This window comes from Heloderma suspectum, chromosome 2 (assembly GCF_057233095.1).
Source record: "Heloderma suspectum isolate Gila_16-S chromosome 2, 16-S_ref, whole genome shotgun sequence".
NCBI classification, from domain to species: Eukaryota; Metazoa; Chordata; class Lepidosauria; order Squamata; family Helodermatidae; genus Heloderma; species Heloderma suspectum.
In genome coordinates this window covers 111,696,232-111,711,977 of record NC_139459.1, presented here as the reverse complement: position 1 = coordinate 111,711,977, position 15,746 = coordinate 111,696,232, and the positions used below count along the sequence as shown (strand labels likewise).

The window sequence follows — 15,746 nt, the reverse complement described above, 5'->3', positions numbered from 1 at the left end:
AAACTAATTCTAATTAAAGTTATTTTCTTCTTTAGGCCCATTTTTCCCGTTCTTTTTGGAGCAAGCTGTCTTGAGATTATGTACAATGGGACTACGAATTCACTTTGTTGTTGACCCTCAGGGATGGTTCTGTATGGGCCTGATTATCTTTGTCTGGCTTTTCAACACACTCTTTGTTCCAAAAATTATCCTATTTCCACACTATGAAGAGGGACATATATCAGCAGTTGCAATACTGTGTAAGTCATATTTGTCACCATTTCCTTCATTCCATCCAGTTCTTGTGCTAGGCCAGTCAATTACAGATGTTTAATGATTACCTGTTTGGCTTTTAACTAAATACCCAATTAGTCAATCAAATGCATATAGTGCCACACTTCAATGTTTGTGGCTTTTCGGGGATTCTGAAAGGGGTCACTTTCTCTTAAGAGAAGTTATAATTGAATCAACAAAAGCTCCCAGTCACTGTTACAACAAAGAAACTGTACGGTTGAACCCAGACTTGACCCTCCATGAATGGAAAGGATTCTTCAGTTCACAGGGGAAACCAGTATTAAGTGGAGGCTTCCCACTGGGTGATAGGACATGGCAACAATTTTCTCTGAATCACCCTTCCTCCTTGGAGAAAAGAATTGGAGAAAATCACTTTCCCATCCACTTCTCCTAGCGGAACTCCGTTGAGCGCAAGTCTGGATCCAACCTATACTTAATATTTTCATCGCATTAATAAACAAAGCCATGATGATTATAACTGTGTGCAGGCAAGCTAATTTGACAAAGACTGATATTTCCAAAGCATTTCCCCAATATGTTGGGTATCAACCTTGTGTCCTGACCATATTCTCAAGACAGGAGGCATAGGAAGCAGTATAGCAGACAGGAAGGAGGCATAAATGGGACAAGGAGCGAGAAGGGAGCTGGCAGTAGATGATCTTGTGCAGAACAGATGGAGCAAGAAGGAGGCAGGGAAGAAGGAATAATCAGGGCTGAGCGATGGAGATTTTTAAAAGAAAGGGCTAGAAGCTGAAGTTGACAAAGGGTCTGTGACAGAAAAGCGCATACTTTGCACGCAGATGGTCCCAGGTTCATTTCTAGCTAAAAGATCATGGGCAGCAGAGCTGGGAAATACCTCTACCTGAGCCTTGGAGAACTTCTGTCACTCAGAGTAGATAATACTGGGCTAGATGGATGAATGGTCTGACTGCGTATAAGGCAGCTTCATGTGTTCATGTGGTCCTTGTTTTGTCACACCGCCGTAGTTTCAGTGCCATAGAACAACAAAACGAGCCCCGTTCTCAAGGCCCACTTGTCAAGGCAATTCTGTTTCTTCATGAACACCCTCATGCCTTTTTAAGTCCCCAAACCACTGAAAATGGTATTGTGATGGTATGGCAGCAGAGTGAACGGGGACTATCATCAGTGGCCTGGTCTGCATGTAATGACAATCCACTTTTTTTTTTTTTTTTAAGCTGTGGGTTTTCATAAATGATGCAGCACGCTAGTCCCTGGGTTGTTTGCCATGGTGTGTGAACCAGGAACTCTGGCTTGTCTCTTCCCTGATAAGCCAGAGAAATACCTCATGGTTTGTTCTTGAGTTATTTCTCTGGCTTGTTAGGGGAGAGGTAACTCAGAGTTCATGGTTCACACATAATGCTAAACAAATCATGGACGGAAGGTCTGTGGGTTGTTTAGCCACTCTGGCTTGCAGTGGGAGTGATCAGGCAGCATGCACTAGCATGCTGCTTCGTTCATGACCATTAACAATTTTTTTTTAAATTGTGGGTTGCGTTACTTGCAAACTGGCCCTATGACTTGAGAACTAATGAACGGTTAAATGTCTCTGAACTGGGAGCAGTCAAAATCTCCCTTAGCATTAGAGGAATATGGAAGTGTGAGAAGACTGGGTAGTAAGGTCAGGAGCTCTAACTTTGACATGTTTGATTATTTGCTTATTATTTCAATTTATATATCACCTTTCTGCACACAGTGTTCAAGGCTACTAACAATTCAGTAAAATATAGTAAAAACAATAAAAATAGTAATATAAACATAAAAGAGTAGATAAAAATGAGTTGAACAGCTAGAGGAATAAAAAACATAAAAGACAGATTCAGTGAGACATCCAGGAGATAATGATGAGATACTGAAAATAATATGACAATTTAGAAAATTGCACTCAACTAAAGTGCAAGTCAGGCAATTCATGATTTGTTATGTTGTCTTCCATGCTCTGCCTGCCTCTGCATTGTATAGTGTTAATAAATGAAATGGCAATCCAGAATTGAGTAACCTTTAAAAAAAAAAAGTGTTGCAATTAACCTTGGCATTAATCATCCAAAGGAAGGTACAAGGAATTATTTCATAAACAAGATTAGGCATGACTGTAATGTTTTGGAATCACTGATGTTAGCATCGTCTAATAGTATTGACTAACTCTCTAAGCCGACTTGGACTATGATATCACAGCTTAATTAGCCAAGATACGAATGAGCTTCTGACAAGGGGAGTCAGATAGTATAGGCCTGATCATGTGCCGTTGCCAAGCCTATGGGCATCCCTGCTCCTGACTAGGAGTGCCACAAATCGTCATTGCCGGTGCCACTCGTGTTGGAGGTTGGCCGCTCAAGGATTCTATTACTATGTGTGTTGTAGCGAGACTAGCTGTGTCTTCTTTTTTCCTTTTGTTTTACTTCCAAACAACAAGGATGAGGTGGTTTTTGAACCTTCAGAGATGTGTATACAATTATTTTCCTCTATAATCCCAGAAAAGACTGTTAGTGGCAGTTTTCTGAATGGAAATGTATCTTTTTTACAGGTTACTATGTATTTGCATTGTTCTGCATTGTGTCATTACTGAGAGCCTCTGTAGCAGATCCAGGGAGACTACCTGAAAGCCCAAAGATACCACTTACAGGTACAGCTTTGGCTGACTTTTTTTTTGTTTAACAGGTGTAGTTTCAAGAACCTTGATCCATTTCAATCTGACTTCTATGATGGGATCTACCTTGGTCACCCTGATGCATTGTCTTTATTTGGAAGCAGTAGATGGATGACTGTTGATTCTCCTCAGTCACTCAGCAGCTTTCAGTATCATCAACCATGATATCTTTCTGGACTGCCTGCAGCAACTGACTGAGGGGGACAGTGCATTTCAGTGCTTCTGCTCCTTCTTACAGGGAGGTTCCAAAAGGGGGTGTAGGGATACTACAGTGTGGTCCTGTGAGGTTCCATAGGGTTTTAACTTATCTCACATGCTGTTTCATATCTATATGAAGCCACTGGATGAAGTTGTGCAGGGATTTGGGGTGCTAGCTGTATGCTAATGAAAGCAAGTTCTATTGCTCCTTTTCATTTGCACCATGTGTGTGATGGCTGTTATCATTATAAGACCCTGTGTCCTGCCTTTCTCTTAAAAATATTTGACATTCAAGGCTCTTAACAGCAGAACAAAACCAGCATATAAAATAGCAACACAAAGTCAAGTTTAAAAAACTAGAAAGAATGAATCCCAAAAGTAAAAACAGTAGCTAAAACATATTTCAATAACATATCCAGCAATCAACCCCACCTCCCAGAGCCAAATTTTGGCCATGTGCCAGAAAGCAGGCAGGGATTGTGCTAGACAGGCTTTCCTGGGGAGGGCATTCCACAACTGATGTGCAGTGACCAAGAAGGCCAGGTGATACATGCCCATCTGCTGTAACTCAGATGGTGGCAGGACATGGAATGGCCTCTGATGCTGAGCAAAGTGTGAGGGTAGGTACGTATGGGAGAAGGCAGTCCTTAAGGTTTCCTGGACCCACGCTGTTTAGGGTTTTAAAAGTAAAAAAAAGAAAAGAAGGGTGACATCCTTGATTTACTGTTTGAAGACCAGAAGTGCATGATGAATATACTGAAGCTTAATTGGCAAAGATGGAAATGCTGATGGTGTTTAGGAGAAATGCCAGCTCTTCATGATGGTCACACTTCCTAAAAGAACAGGTTCACAGTTTGGGAGTGCTTTTGGAGTTCATTCAGTCTTTTAACATCTTATACAGACACTTCTGTTCTGTCTAGACTTCATATAGGATTTAATCGGATGCTATTATTTTTTAGTTGTTCTGAACTTCAGGTTTTAAAATGAAATGTTTTTCATTGACCTGCTGTTACGTTTTATTATGTTTTACTTTGCTATTGCAAACCACTTTGAACAACTCTAAGTGAAAAAGTAGTTTATACATTAAAAATAATATTGTAGCTATGGAATCATATTAGTGTAGATATGTAAACAACCAGTGGTCTGAATGTTTACCAAAAAGATAGAAATGCATGTTTTGATTGGCAAGATATTTACTGAAATGAAGGACATTATGGCTGTCATTTTCCTGGTGGTTATTTTTCACTACAGTTAAGTAGCTTACTCAGTTATAGTGAAAAGTAACCAACAGGAGGTGTTACTGCTGTCTTATGTATATGCTGCTCCTACCTTAGGATGAAGTGCCAAAGTGGGGGTGGGGCAGGGCAGGATGTGAGTACATTGGAAATGACTGAAGTTACTGGAAAGGATGAGGTAGTAACGCCACAAAATTTGTAGGGGGAAGGGGAGAAATAGGAAGGGAACACAGACTTGAATAAGAAGAGTCCCAGGGTGAAAGGAACAGTAAAATAATAGAGGCAAAAAAGCAGGATATGGGGGAGATTGAGTGTGGAGTGTTAGATATATGATGTAGAGGAACAAAAACTGGAAGGGCCTACAGATCTCTCTGAATGAAGCAGATTCTGGAGCTGAACTATTGCTGTAAGCAGGAGCTAAGTATATTAGTAACTTACAAGGTTTGGGGGGGGGGGTGCCAAAGGAAAATTTTAATGTCATTCTATTTGTGATCTTGCATTAATATGGCTATAAATGGCCTGAAGAGACTTTGTTTTTGCAGTCTGACAGATTTAAATCCTCCAAATTCAGTTTGAAAATGACAACACAGTTGCTGCTAGTCACTGCTTCTACTTTCTAATATGCTCACTGCTAGTTTTTCCTATATTTGGTTGAATTAAGAGCTTCAGGTAGCTTGTTCCACAAACATTGTTGCAGAAGGAAACTAAAAGCTCTTAGATTGTTATTTTGTTGTATGATGTTAACATAAACTAAATATTATTTTGTAGATGATTTCATCTCTTTGCTTCTGTAGTATTGCACACACTGGTATGGTCAGATGCATTAGTTGCTTGCTTTAAATCACACTGGAAAACTTGCCTTCTGTTAATGATAACTCTCTTATTAAGGAGTAACACCTTTATGACATTGGCTTTATGGGAACAGATTGAAAATCAGTTTCCCATCTGGCATTATTACTAGTTTAATGATCTTGAATATTGGGTTTCCATACTGCCAATGTGCAAATGATGTCATTTTTCAACAAGATGAGAAACATGGCAACTCCAGCAGAAGACTTAAAATTGAGTCTGTATAAACAAATTCAATAAGGAAATATTTCTTATAGACGTTGTGATTTTATATAAATATTCTGTTTAATTAAATTCTCTGTATAACTTATGTATAGTGAGAAGCACTTGACCATGTAAATATTATTTTGCCTAATTATATTTCTATTACATTTCTATTCTAGAGCAGCTCAGCTCAGCTTTCCTTTAACCAACAGTTTTGGTGTGCTCAAATATGAAAATAAAATTATGCTATTTCTTCACACAAAGCAAATAGCATTGCTGTGGGTTGCATCACGATCTTGGGATGCAACCCCTTTTTTTTATGAATGAACATTTCCAAAATGAAATGCATTCTCAAAAGCAAAATAATTTACAAACCATTGCACATATAGGCACAATTCAGAGAGAGTTAGGTACATCTTTGTTTATTTGAAATCCAGCAGTTAATTATTTCCTTTAATCCTATTGATCTAACTTACACTAAGAGCACAACCGAGATATTACTTTCATTGTAATTACTACGTTAACTTTATTAAGGCACTGGACCCAGATTTTTAACAGTCAGTTGAAAGGAAATCTTGAATAATTGGTGTGAAGTGCTCTGTGACAGATCAGGTAGGTTTGTTGTGTCCCACAAGCTATAGCTACTTAGTAATTATGAAGGACAGATCAACGCAGACCATGCCCTAATAGTCTAGCCTTGAACGTATTGACAGGATGAATAGTAGGTTCAAGTATATGAAGAAGAGTGTAGCCTTTTCATCAGAGTAACCTAATGTTCCAGGCACATCCACAGCGTATGCATCTGTGGACCAGTTCATGCACTCATCCAGTCCTGTTTGTATAGTGAAGGAGTAGAGATGCACACCCCTCCTCTGCTGAAGAAATGGATGGTGCTATGCATATTGTCGTATGAGTATTGACCTGATTTGGATGAAAACTTTGCTTTTCACTGAAGTTGCAAAACCATGCAAATCAGGCAATAGTCCTTGCATTGATTGCAGGGCGATACCTACCCTTTTCACATTCCATGGGCAGGTGTACCTGTTCCTCCACTACATAACTGAATTGACAGTTTCATAATGAGTGCATGAACCAGCTCCGTATGGTCAGAGCAAGTTGAATTGCAGCATAGAATCTTCTAGTCACCATTATTTATTATATATCTGATTCCACATTAGTTCTTTTCTCTGTATCTAATTTCTGACCATAGCAGACATGCACTAAATGCTGAACAATTATATTAATAGGATAGAATATTAATAAAGAATTAATAAAGAATAGACGATATAAGCATGAAACTTAGATTAGGGTACAGTTATTGCACTAGTTACTCTAAAGTCATACACTGGAATCAACAGGACTATTCAACGAAAAGCTTTGTAAGGTCTCATCTCAAGATCACTATGGACAAAAAAAATGGCGTATTACCAGTTGAGGGACATTTTTCCAAGCAAGACCACTTCCTTCCTGATCTAATCTTTAAAAGAAATCTAAGGAATAATTTCAAGAGATGCACCTGTGAACTTGCCATTTTTTATAAATGCGTGCACACACACACACACACACACACCAGACCGTACTTTAATGAAGGCCAAGGATTAGAACATATTTGGATGTTTAGAACCTAATTAAACAAATTGCCCTTTGGCTCTTCATGCTGGCCTCCTCAGGTTTATAAAGAGCTGATTTTTCAGCAAAGCAGATTGTTTTGGTTACCTTTATATGTTTACTTAAAATTCTGCTAGCTTTCAATTTTGCCTTATGAAAAATTCTGTGAAATCAATATCTGTATATTCTTAAACATTAAGCTGGTCAAATAAAAGATACAATGCTTAGTGCATATTTCTGTTATTTTAGCTAACATAGTCATTCATTAAAACACATTAAACAACCCATGGGCTGTCAGGGATGAAAAACAAACCATGAGTTAACCGTTATGGGTTCAAACATCATGTTCCACCAAGGAGCCAACCATGGGTTGTGGACTAAAAGCGAAAGTGGTGGGTACGCGGGAGGCAGCAGGCTCACTCTCTCCTGCTTGTGCACAACAACCCATGGGTTGTTAAATGTGAACCAGGTTGGTGTGTTTTGACTGTTTTAGATAAGAATGAGAGGCATTTCTGTACATCATTTTCCTTGAAAATTCTCAACAGCAATACCTACAAATCCAGAAAGTCTACTTTCTATTCCTGAAGGGAAGCAAAAACATGATGGCAATTCTGAAACAATGTTATTAACTTGGTCTTCATGTCCTCTTTTTAGAAAGAGACTTTTGGGAGTTATGTAACAAATGTAATATGATGAGACCAAAGCGTTCCCACCACTGCAGTCGATGTGGACACTGTGTTAGGAGAATGGATCATCATTGTCCATGGTAAGATGAGTACATTTTATTCTCACATCACATCCTCTTTTGGAACATTGACTTCTAATGCAGTCATTGTAACTCATTATGCTTTCCACATAGTTACATACTTCATAGTAATGATATCACAAAGATCAGGAACCAAAAAAGTGGCACTAGGATTTGAGATGTAAATTTTGATCTTCAAAATTTAAAGCTAAGCTTTGGCAATGGTTTTGTAGTCCAGCATATTAATGCTGGACTACAAAACAGAGTGACATTAATATTAAATTCCAAAAACAACATATAAGCAACAAATTCTGAACCATATACAGAAGAAAAAATCTCTCTGATTGCCAGCAGAAAGATTAGAATGTCATGTTGTTTTGAGTTTCCAAAACATTTTCAAATATTCATATAAATTTCATTTTTTTGTTTAAAGGAAATTGTTCCATATGCATACACGGTTCTATTTGTTAGGTTATTAAATATTTGTAGGGGACAAGAATCCTCTCCCTGAACTGGAAAATGTCACTTAACAGTACAAAAAACAGGGTTAAGCTTTTCATTAACATTTAAATTATGGGCGTGTTACACATTGTTGCAAATTCTTCATGCCTGGAAACAAAAAATACTAAAATGTTACTGCTTATTGTGGGTGGGAACTTATTGACCTTTATTTGTATGAGGGTTCAGTTAGTTCAGATCAAGTGGTATGATCATAAGTACTAATATATTTTCTTTATTTTAAGAAGGAGCAAGTCAGAATCTTAAAACATGCTTTGAAGTTGGCTTAAGATCCTGTCTTATTCTCCACCTGGTAACCATAGTTTCCCAGTTTGGATGAAATGGGAAACTATGGGTGATTGGAGACTTCAAGGTTTAATGCTCCACACTGTGGAGAAGAAAAAGGGCTGTATGAGTGGGCAAAAGGCTTGTGCATATGTCAGTTTATTATGCCAAGATGCTGAGTTGGGCCTATATATTGGTTGTGATTACAAAAGAGAACCCTAATTTAGAACAGAAACTTCCCCCACCCTACCCTTTCCTAGTAAGGATGTTAGATAAAGAATGGTAGGATGTGAGTCCCTCAAATTCCCATATATACCAAGAGCCACCTTTGCTCGATCTCTGAAAGGCCAAGATGACAGAGGCAAGTGAGAGAGCAGAAGTGCAAAGGGAGAGATGGTGAATGTTCTTCCTTCTGCCCTCATTTTTTTTAATCTGTCATGAGATAGCATGTTTCTCCACCTGTACATTGTTGATTTTGTTTGGCTTAAAACTCCTATTTCAGTTTTAAAATTTAGAAAGGATTGACATTCCATTGCCTGTGTTTTCTGCAGGATTAATAACTGTGTTGGTGAAGATAATCACTGGCTGTTTTTGCAGTTATGTTTCTACACAGAGCTCCTCAGTTCTTATACACTGCTACTTGATTTCTGCCACTGTTACTACTTTGAACCACTAAAAAAAGTTAATTGGGTAAGAGAATTTTCTACTTGCATGAAGTGGATAAATGTTAACTGTATGGCAGCTTACTTTGATGAAAGCAGTTTTTGTTTTTTACATATTGTTGAATGCTAGTGGAGAGATGTGAATTTAAATTTATATTTATAAATGTGTGAATATGTTTCCAGCAATTTAGCAAATGATACATTAATTAAGGAGACTTAACCCAAAAATACTAGCGCTCACAAAAACAATATAAAGTTGCTACAAAATCCATTAGAATTATTAAGAAAAGGCATGCAAATGTATAGTGGGGGAAGTTAAATTTAACTTTCTGGCTGTAATCCAAAGATTCATATGCTGAAGCAGATGCTTGCCAATGCTAAATGGTGTTTTAAACACAACAGACTTTAAGGGAAAGTGACACATGTTATACAGCAAACATGATTGTTCTATGTACACCATTGGTATTATCAACATTGACAACATACTTGTGGGTATGTGTGTCTTTAAATAGCTGGTTACATACATCAGGTACCCCATGGGTTGAGCTTCCAGATGTGTCTGTGCGGCTGATTAAAGAAATGTGAGGACGCAGTTATTTTTTCCACACTACCGTAGTTTGTCTGCACAGTTGTGTTTGCCACATAACATGTCCAAAGCTCTCCTGAAATTCAGTTTGTCTGAAACAGAACGGCGTGGAGGGCTGCAGTAGGTAGTGGGGATTGGTGAAAATTGGGTGTGCGAATGTTAGTGGGCAGAAATACTTTCTGTTATGACAAAGCCATAGTTGTATACAGCCCAGTATATGGAAAGCCATGAACATGTTCTCCCAAGGATAGACAACATCCTCAGAAGCTGGGCTGTTCACTAGGGGCCAGAAGTATATTTTCCCTTACAGTCCAACTCCTTTGCAGATAATCAGGCTCTTTAATAAAGGACCACACAGATATGGCGCACGGTTTTTCATGTATGGTGTAAGCATTTTACTACACAATCCAAGGAGAGATGAGATTAAAAATTAAAATCTCTTTCTCGGCTTTTGAAAATAGATTCCTTTTCTTTATAAGGGAAACTCTTGACCATGTTTTACTACAACTACACCTTGATTAAAATTTGACTGGCCTGATGGAATTGCTTTGAACACCAGATCTGGTCAACAGACCACTTGCTTTAACTTCCTTGTTATACTGCATAGCCTTTTCTGCCCCACCTTTCTGGGTCCATAGGGACAGACTTATAGATTTCTTTTTTCATCGCTGCTTTGATATGTCAGCAGATATTTTGCTTCTGATATCACATACACTGCTGGAGACTAATACGTTGTTGTAACATATAGTACTCTCTTTATGTTCTTGATTAATGGTAACTATCATGCCACAAACAAAAAATAACAATGAAATATCTGCCTTTTAACAATATCTTAGTTTAGACCATTAAAAAATATTGACGTACTGAATGTTTTTATTTATATCACATTTTCAAATGAGAAAGATTGCCTATATTTTTGCCCCCATTAGCCTGGTTGAGACAATCATGCCTGAGTGTAATAATAGGAAATTATGGTTAGTTTGAGATTTCCTAGTTCAGTTGTGGCTCATGTACAAAGAGGAGCAAAGAGGCTGCATGCATGGGCAAAAGGCTTTCTCATATCTTGACTTATTAAGCCCAGGTATGACAGTCTGAATGTGGCCATTGTGTCCCATTAGTACTGATGGGTATGTTTTATTCTGAACTATTTTACTCATTATGAGTAGGACCAAAAATTAGATCAAAATAAATGTATTTTTCTAAAAGTTAATGTGAAGTGTTTATTCTTAAGACTTGTGTGTGATTTGAAATCTTGCTAGAAGTCATTTTAAAAATATATTTACAGAGTTCGACCTAAATGGATATAGAACAAGAAGAATTTATTGTGGAATACTTTTAATATCAGTGCCTACATAAGTCATTCAGACCCTGCATTTGAGTGATTATTGAGAGACATTAGGGTATGATGGCTACATTTTATTTGCTTAGTGCTGATTAAAGGGTCCAGTTGATGGATTTGGATATTTTTGTAAATCACTTGCTTCAGAAAATTAGGACATTGGCATTCTGTGCTGTTTACATTTTGCAGAGGATATAATTCAGATGATTTGATAGCCGTATTTTTTTTTTTAAATCAACTACAGAACTGGTAGCTGAGTGAGAAAACATAAAACTACATTTAATGTGGGAATTCAACCAGTGTTACAGCTTTAGAAGTGACATCAGCATACCATTTGGCTGATTTCTGACTCTGAAGATGAGGATTTGATACCCTCCATAACTGTGTGCCACCCAGTTACTCTTTCTGCCCTTTGGGGGCATAACAAAATGTGCAATGTAGGCATGAACACTTTGCCATTTTTATTCACTAACACTTTGATCTGAAACATTTGCACCATGTATGGATTGCACCATGCTTGCAGTGCCAGTCCAGGTTCTTTATAAGGCTAAAGATGACTGGAAGATGCACAGGTGCAGTGCTTGTCACAGTTCCATGTGCTGATTTGCTGGCATTGTAGGTTGTAGATCACACTGTATATTTGTGTTTTTATTTCTTGAATTTTAAAAGTGGAATAAAAACAGCCTTTACCTGGCCAATATCTCAAAACATTCAGTGCAGCAGTTTTGAAATCTTGGTTTATAACAAATTTAATCTTGTGTTTCAGCAAGATTAAAGTTGTACGTATATTTAATATGGTTCTGATATACAAAAATGTGCTTCAAAAATCTCTCTTGATTAAAAACCATGAACATTTATTTTTGAACACACCATGTTCCTCTTAGCTATATCAGTATGACTTTTTAATACCTTGTCCACTGTAAAGACTTCTGTTATTTTTATGAGCTAAGAAAATAAGATTTAGTTTAATGAAATGGATAATTATTTGTGTGATCGACAGGAACCAGTAGTTACAGCATAAAGGCTAAGTATTAAGAAAAACTATAATCCTTAAAGGATAAAAGGTATTCTCTCATTTATTTGGTAGGCTGCAGGTACTATAGCTGTCTGTCCAGTAGGAGGAGTAGTATTACTGTAAGACCATGCTAGAAAGAAACTACATGAACACTGTTGATCTTGTATGTTGGCCACTGTCAGAAAGCATTACTTATTTCATATCTGGCAGCTATAATTTTTTCCTGAGGGCATGCTGTACTTTCTGGAAAGTATGAAAACACTGTGTGTATGATGTGGATAGCCAGCATACAGCCACAGTTAACTAAGCCTGGGGTCTCCAACTCTACACATTTTGTGTCTTGTTAAATTTAGCTGGACTTGAATAAGAAGCTGCCTTATATAGAGTCAGACCATTGGCTCATTGAGCCCATTATTTACTGCTCTTGTAGCAGATTTCCAGGGACTCATGGAGACAGGGCCAGCCTTACCATTAGGTAGAGTGTGGCGGTAGCTAATTTTGGGTGTCATGAAAGGGCAGCAAAGTGTTAGTTTTTATTATATTTTTACTCCCAGGGATGGGTGGTTCTGGGACTTTCTACGGTAGGAGCCAAAATTACTTGACCAACCTTGGATACTATGCACCTTGACTTGGGCGGGGTGCCATTTCCCTACCTGTCAAGTCAGAAAAGGGCTCAGCATCACCCACTTAGCAAGGAGATCCCCATGGTTTTAACTGTTGCCCTGACTCTTGGGGGCAGCCTCCTTCCAGTATGCTCATCCCTGACTTGGTAGCAGTTGTCAAAGAAGCTGTGGTAACTGCCTTTGAGAGCGAAAAAGAGAGGGGGATCACTTTTCTATGAGAAACACTTGCTGGAGAGTGGGGCAAGTGGGGGATTTGAAGCAGGGCATTCCCAAGGATTTGGGCAATACTGAAAATCCTGGGGCTAACCTTGCTAAGAAGGTAATCTAGCCCCCTTTCCACCACCTGTCAACTGTCAAAGGCTGTCAAATTAGTCTATATATAGGCACATCTTGCCAGTTACCTTGCATGCTTTATACTTTCACAGCTGAAGCATACAAGGCACCAGGCAAGGCATACCTCTGCAATTATGAAAAAACGGCAAACAGACTGAAAACATTTGCGCATATTCCTGAGGCCGAAAAAATACATATTTAGGGGCCCTGGTTTGCACAGATGTCAGCCCTGAAAAAAAAAGTGGCTTGCGAACACGTGACAGCCCCTCTAAAGTGCTGCTTTGGCATTGGTGTGTCTGTCACTGCTACATGGGTGGAAAAAAAATTAAGCCGGGAACCATGACCAGAGTTCCTTCTTAAGGAAGGAATGGATGGGAAGCATGGCCAATTGGACAGAACTGCTTGAAGTTTTGTGGAGTTTCTTCAGGTAGTAGAGTCCAACACAAAGAGTAGATGGGCTGGTTGGGCATCCCTGCTTGAAGGCATTGTGAACACCTTCGTGCAGGAAAGTCCATCAACCCCTTCTTGGTGTGGAACTAGATATGAAAACATGCATCTTCTATCCAAACAGCAGCTGCACACTGAGTTCCTCCTCTATAATGTCTAGTAGAATTTAGCTCATGTCCTGATATAATGATGCTGTTCTCTAAACGTGTCAAGAATATTGGCCTGCTTTCCACCATGGAGCTAGGCCTTGGTTTCACGTCTGATGCGGCCACTGGGAAGTGTGTTATCTGGGAGGCTCCTTGGTCCTGCCGCTCAAGGCCAGGCTTAGTCCTTACTAATTGGGAAAAAGATAACAGCTGAGTTTGGTGGGAAGATCCTGCCTCCTCTGGGGCGAGGGGGGTGCACCCAGGGACTGGGCTGGTGATTGGCTAAGGGAAATCTGCCTTGGGGTGCCAGGGCTGGGCTTTAGAAGGAGTTGAGGCAGAGGCATGGTTGTCTCCCTTCATTATGGTAGTTTTGGGACCTGCTTGATGGCTGGACTCTATCTTGGGAGGCCTTTATTTCGGTATGTATAAGGATAGGTTAGCCAGCTTTTGTTATTTTGCTTGGGTGTGCAGTTAAAAGGCTCTCTATGTATCCAGATTTCTTCTTTAAGTATTTCAGCTTTGTACCTCTCTGTACAATCTACTACCTCCATCCCACCCTTTCCATCTACCTCTTTCCCTACAATAAACACTTATCCAACTTAAAGTTGGTGTGATTCCTTCTGAGTAACCTCAGTGCTAATTTCAATGTCTCTAGGCCTGGGAAGGTGGCTACTGGATGTCTTGTGAGGACCTGAGGCCAGGATTGATCTGTCCTGCCTTGCGGGAGGGCTGGGATTATTTCCAGTGCTCCTTCACAGAACTAAACTTTTTTCTATTTTCCTTTATTTATAGGATCTATTTGTATTTAGACATGAACTTGCCCTGACAAGAATATCTACCTTTATGGGTTTAATAATGCTAGTTGGAATTAGTGGACTCTTTTATACTCAGTTAATTGGTGTATTCAACGTAAGTATTTTACTCTTTATTTTTTCATGCATGTTGTTGTTTAAGTGTTTAAAAGTATACTGAACATTGTATAATGAACTAAACTAGACAGATATCTGCCAGGCATTGTTTAAAAGAAATACTAAATACTAAAAGCAAAAGGGGAAACAAACAAATATGAGCACTTGAGATAGACTCAGGGCACAACCAGACAAGATGGCAGGAGATCTGTGATTACTTTTCCCCCATTGTTTTTTTAATGACAAATGGAGCAACAGGGTGGGGTGGGGGTGATTTGGATCAGGACTGCAGCATATGGGAGTGTCAGAAATAGTTGGGGGGGGCAGTTTCAGCCAGGAAAATGTCATGGGATGGAGTGGGAGGTTGATCCACTCTTCCAGTGCCACAGGCCTGATCTGAATTAGCAGCTGCATTTGCCATTTACAAAAACAAACTCAGGAACTCGAATCTCCCTCCATCTCATCTAGTTGCATTGTTGCTTTTTATAGTAATAGAGGTGTAATAAAGATGATAATTTTGTGGTTTTTATGTTATTTTCTGTTTTACATGGAAAAGCTGCTTTAAAAAAAAGTGTCAAGAAGAAAGAAATGAAGTATAATTAGGAGGGGTTGGGAGAGCACCCAGGCAAAGGGGAGGCAGATAGAAAACAATCTGAAGGATGGCATAGAAGAGAGTGTGACAGTGTGAGAAGGAATAGTTTGAGATGAGAAAGGAAGGTAAGGAGAAGCAAAGTTATCTAGAGCTTTAATAGTAAAAAGCTAGACTGAATGCAATCTGGAACCAATTAAGAAAACCTTACATTGAGGAAATGCAATCATAATGACAAGGGGGTTACGTAAAACAAGTGGTCACATCTTGAACAGAAACTAGAGAGAAAGATTGGAAAGGAAGATAAATTAGTAGTGTGCATTACAATTATCCAAATCGGACAATCTGTGGAGCTTGATCAGTGTCCAAGAAGGGCAACAGAAACAAATGGAGATACATTAGCTAGGTTAGACACAAAACAGATTTTGGAATAGAACTGTATTGATAGAATTACCAATAGTAGTCAGAGGTGATGCTAAGGCTTGATACATGAATGAAAGCATGAACAAGATCTCCATTAATTTTAAAGATAAGCAAA

General features: G+C 38.8%; 1 protein-coding gene across 1 annotated transcript in view; it reads left to right on the top strand.

The window, feature by feature from the left end:
• Nucleotides 1-15,746, top strand: part of ZDHHC21 (zDHHC palmitoyltransferase 21) — a 49,996-nt gene that overhangs the window by 7,234 nt on the left and 27,016 nt on the right. The window contains exons 3-7 of the mRNA XM_084834527.1: nucleotides 36-239; nucleotides 2,816-2,914; nucleotides 7,687-7,798; nucleotides 9,112-9,250; nucleotides 14,504-14,620. Of these exons, the coding sequence (XP_084690653.1) occupies nucleotides 86-239; nucleotides 2,816-2,914; nucleotides 7,687-7,798; nucleotides 9,112-9,250; nucleotides 14,504-14,620 (621 nt within the window). The 5' untranslated portion in view covers nucleotides 36-85. The remainder of the gene's footprint in view (nucleotides 1-35; nucleotides 240-2,815; nucleotides 2,915-7,686; nucleotides 7,799-9,111; nucleotides 9,251-14,503; nucleotides 14,621-15,746) is intronic.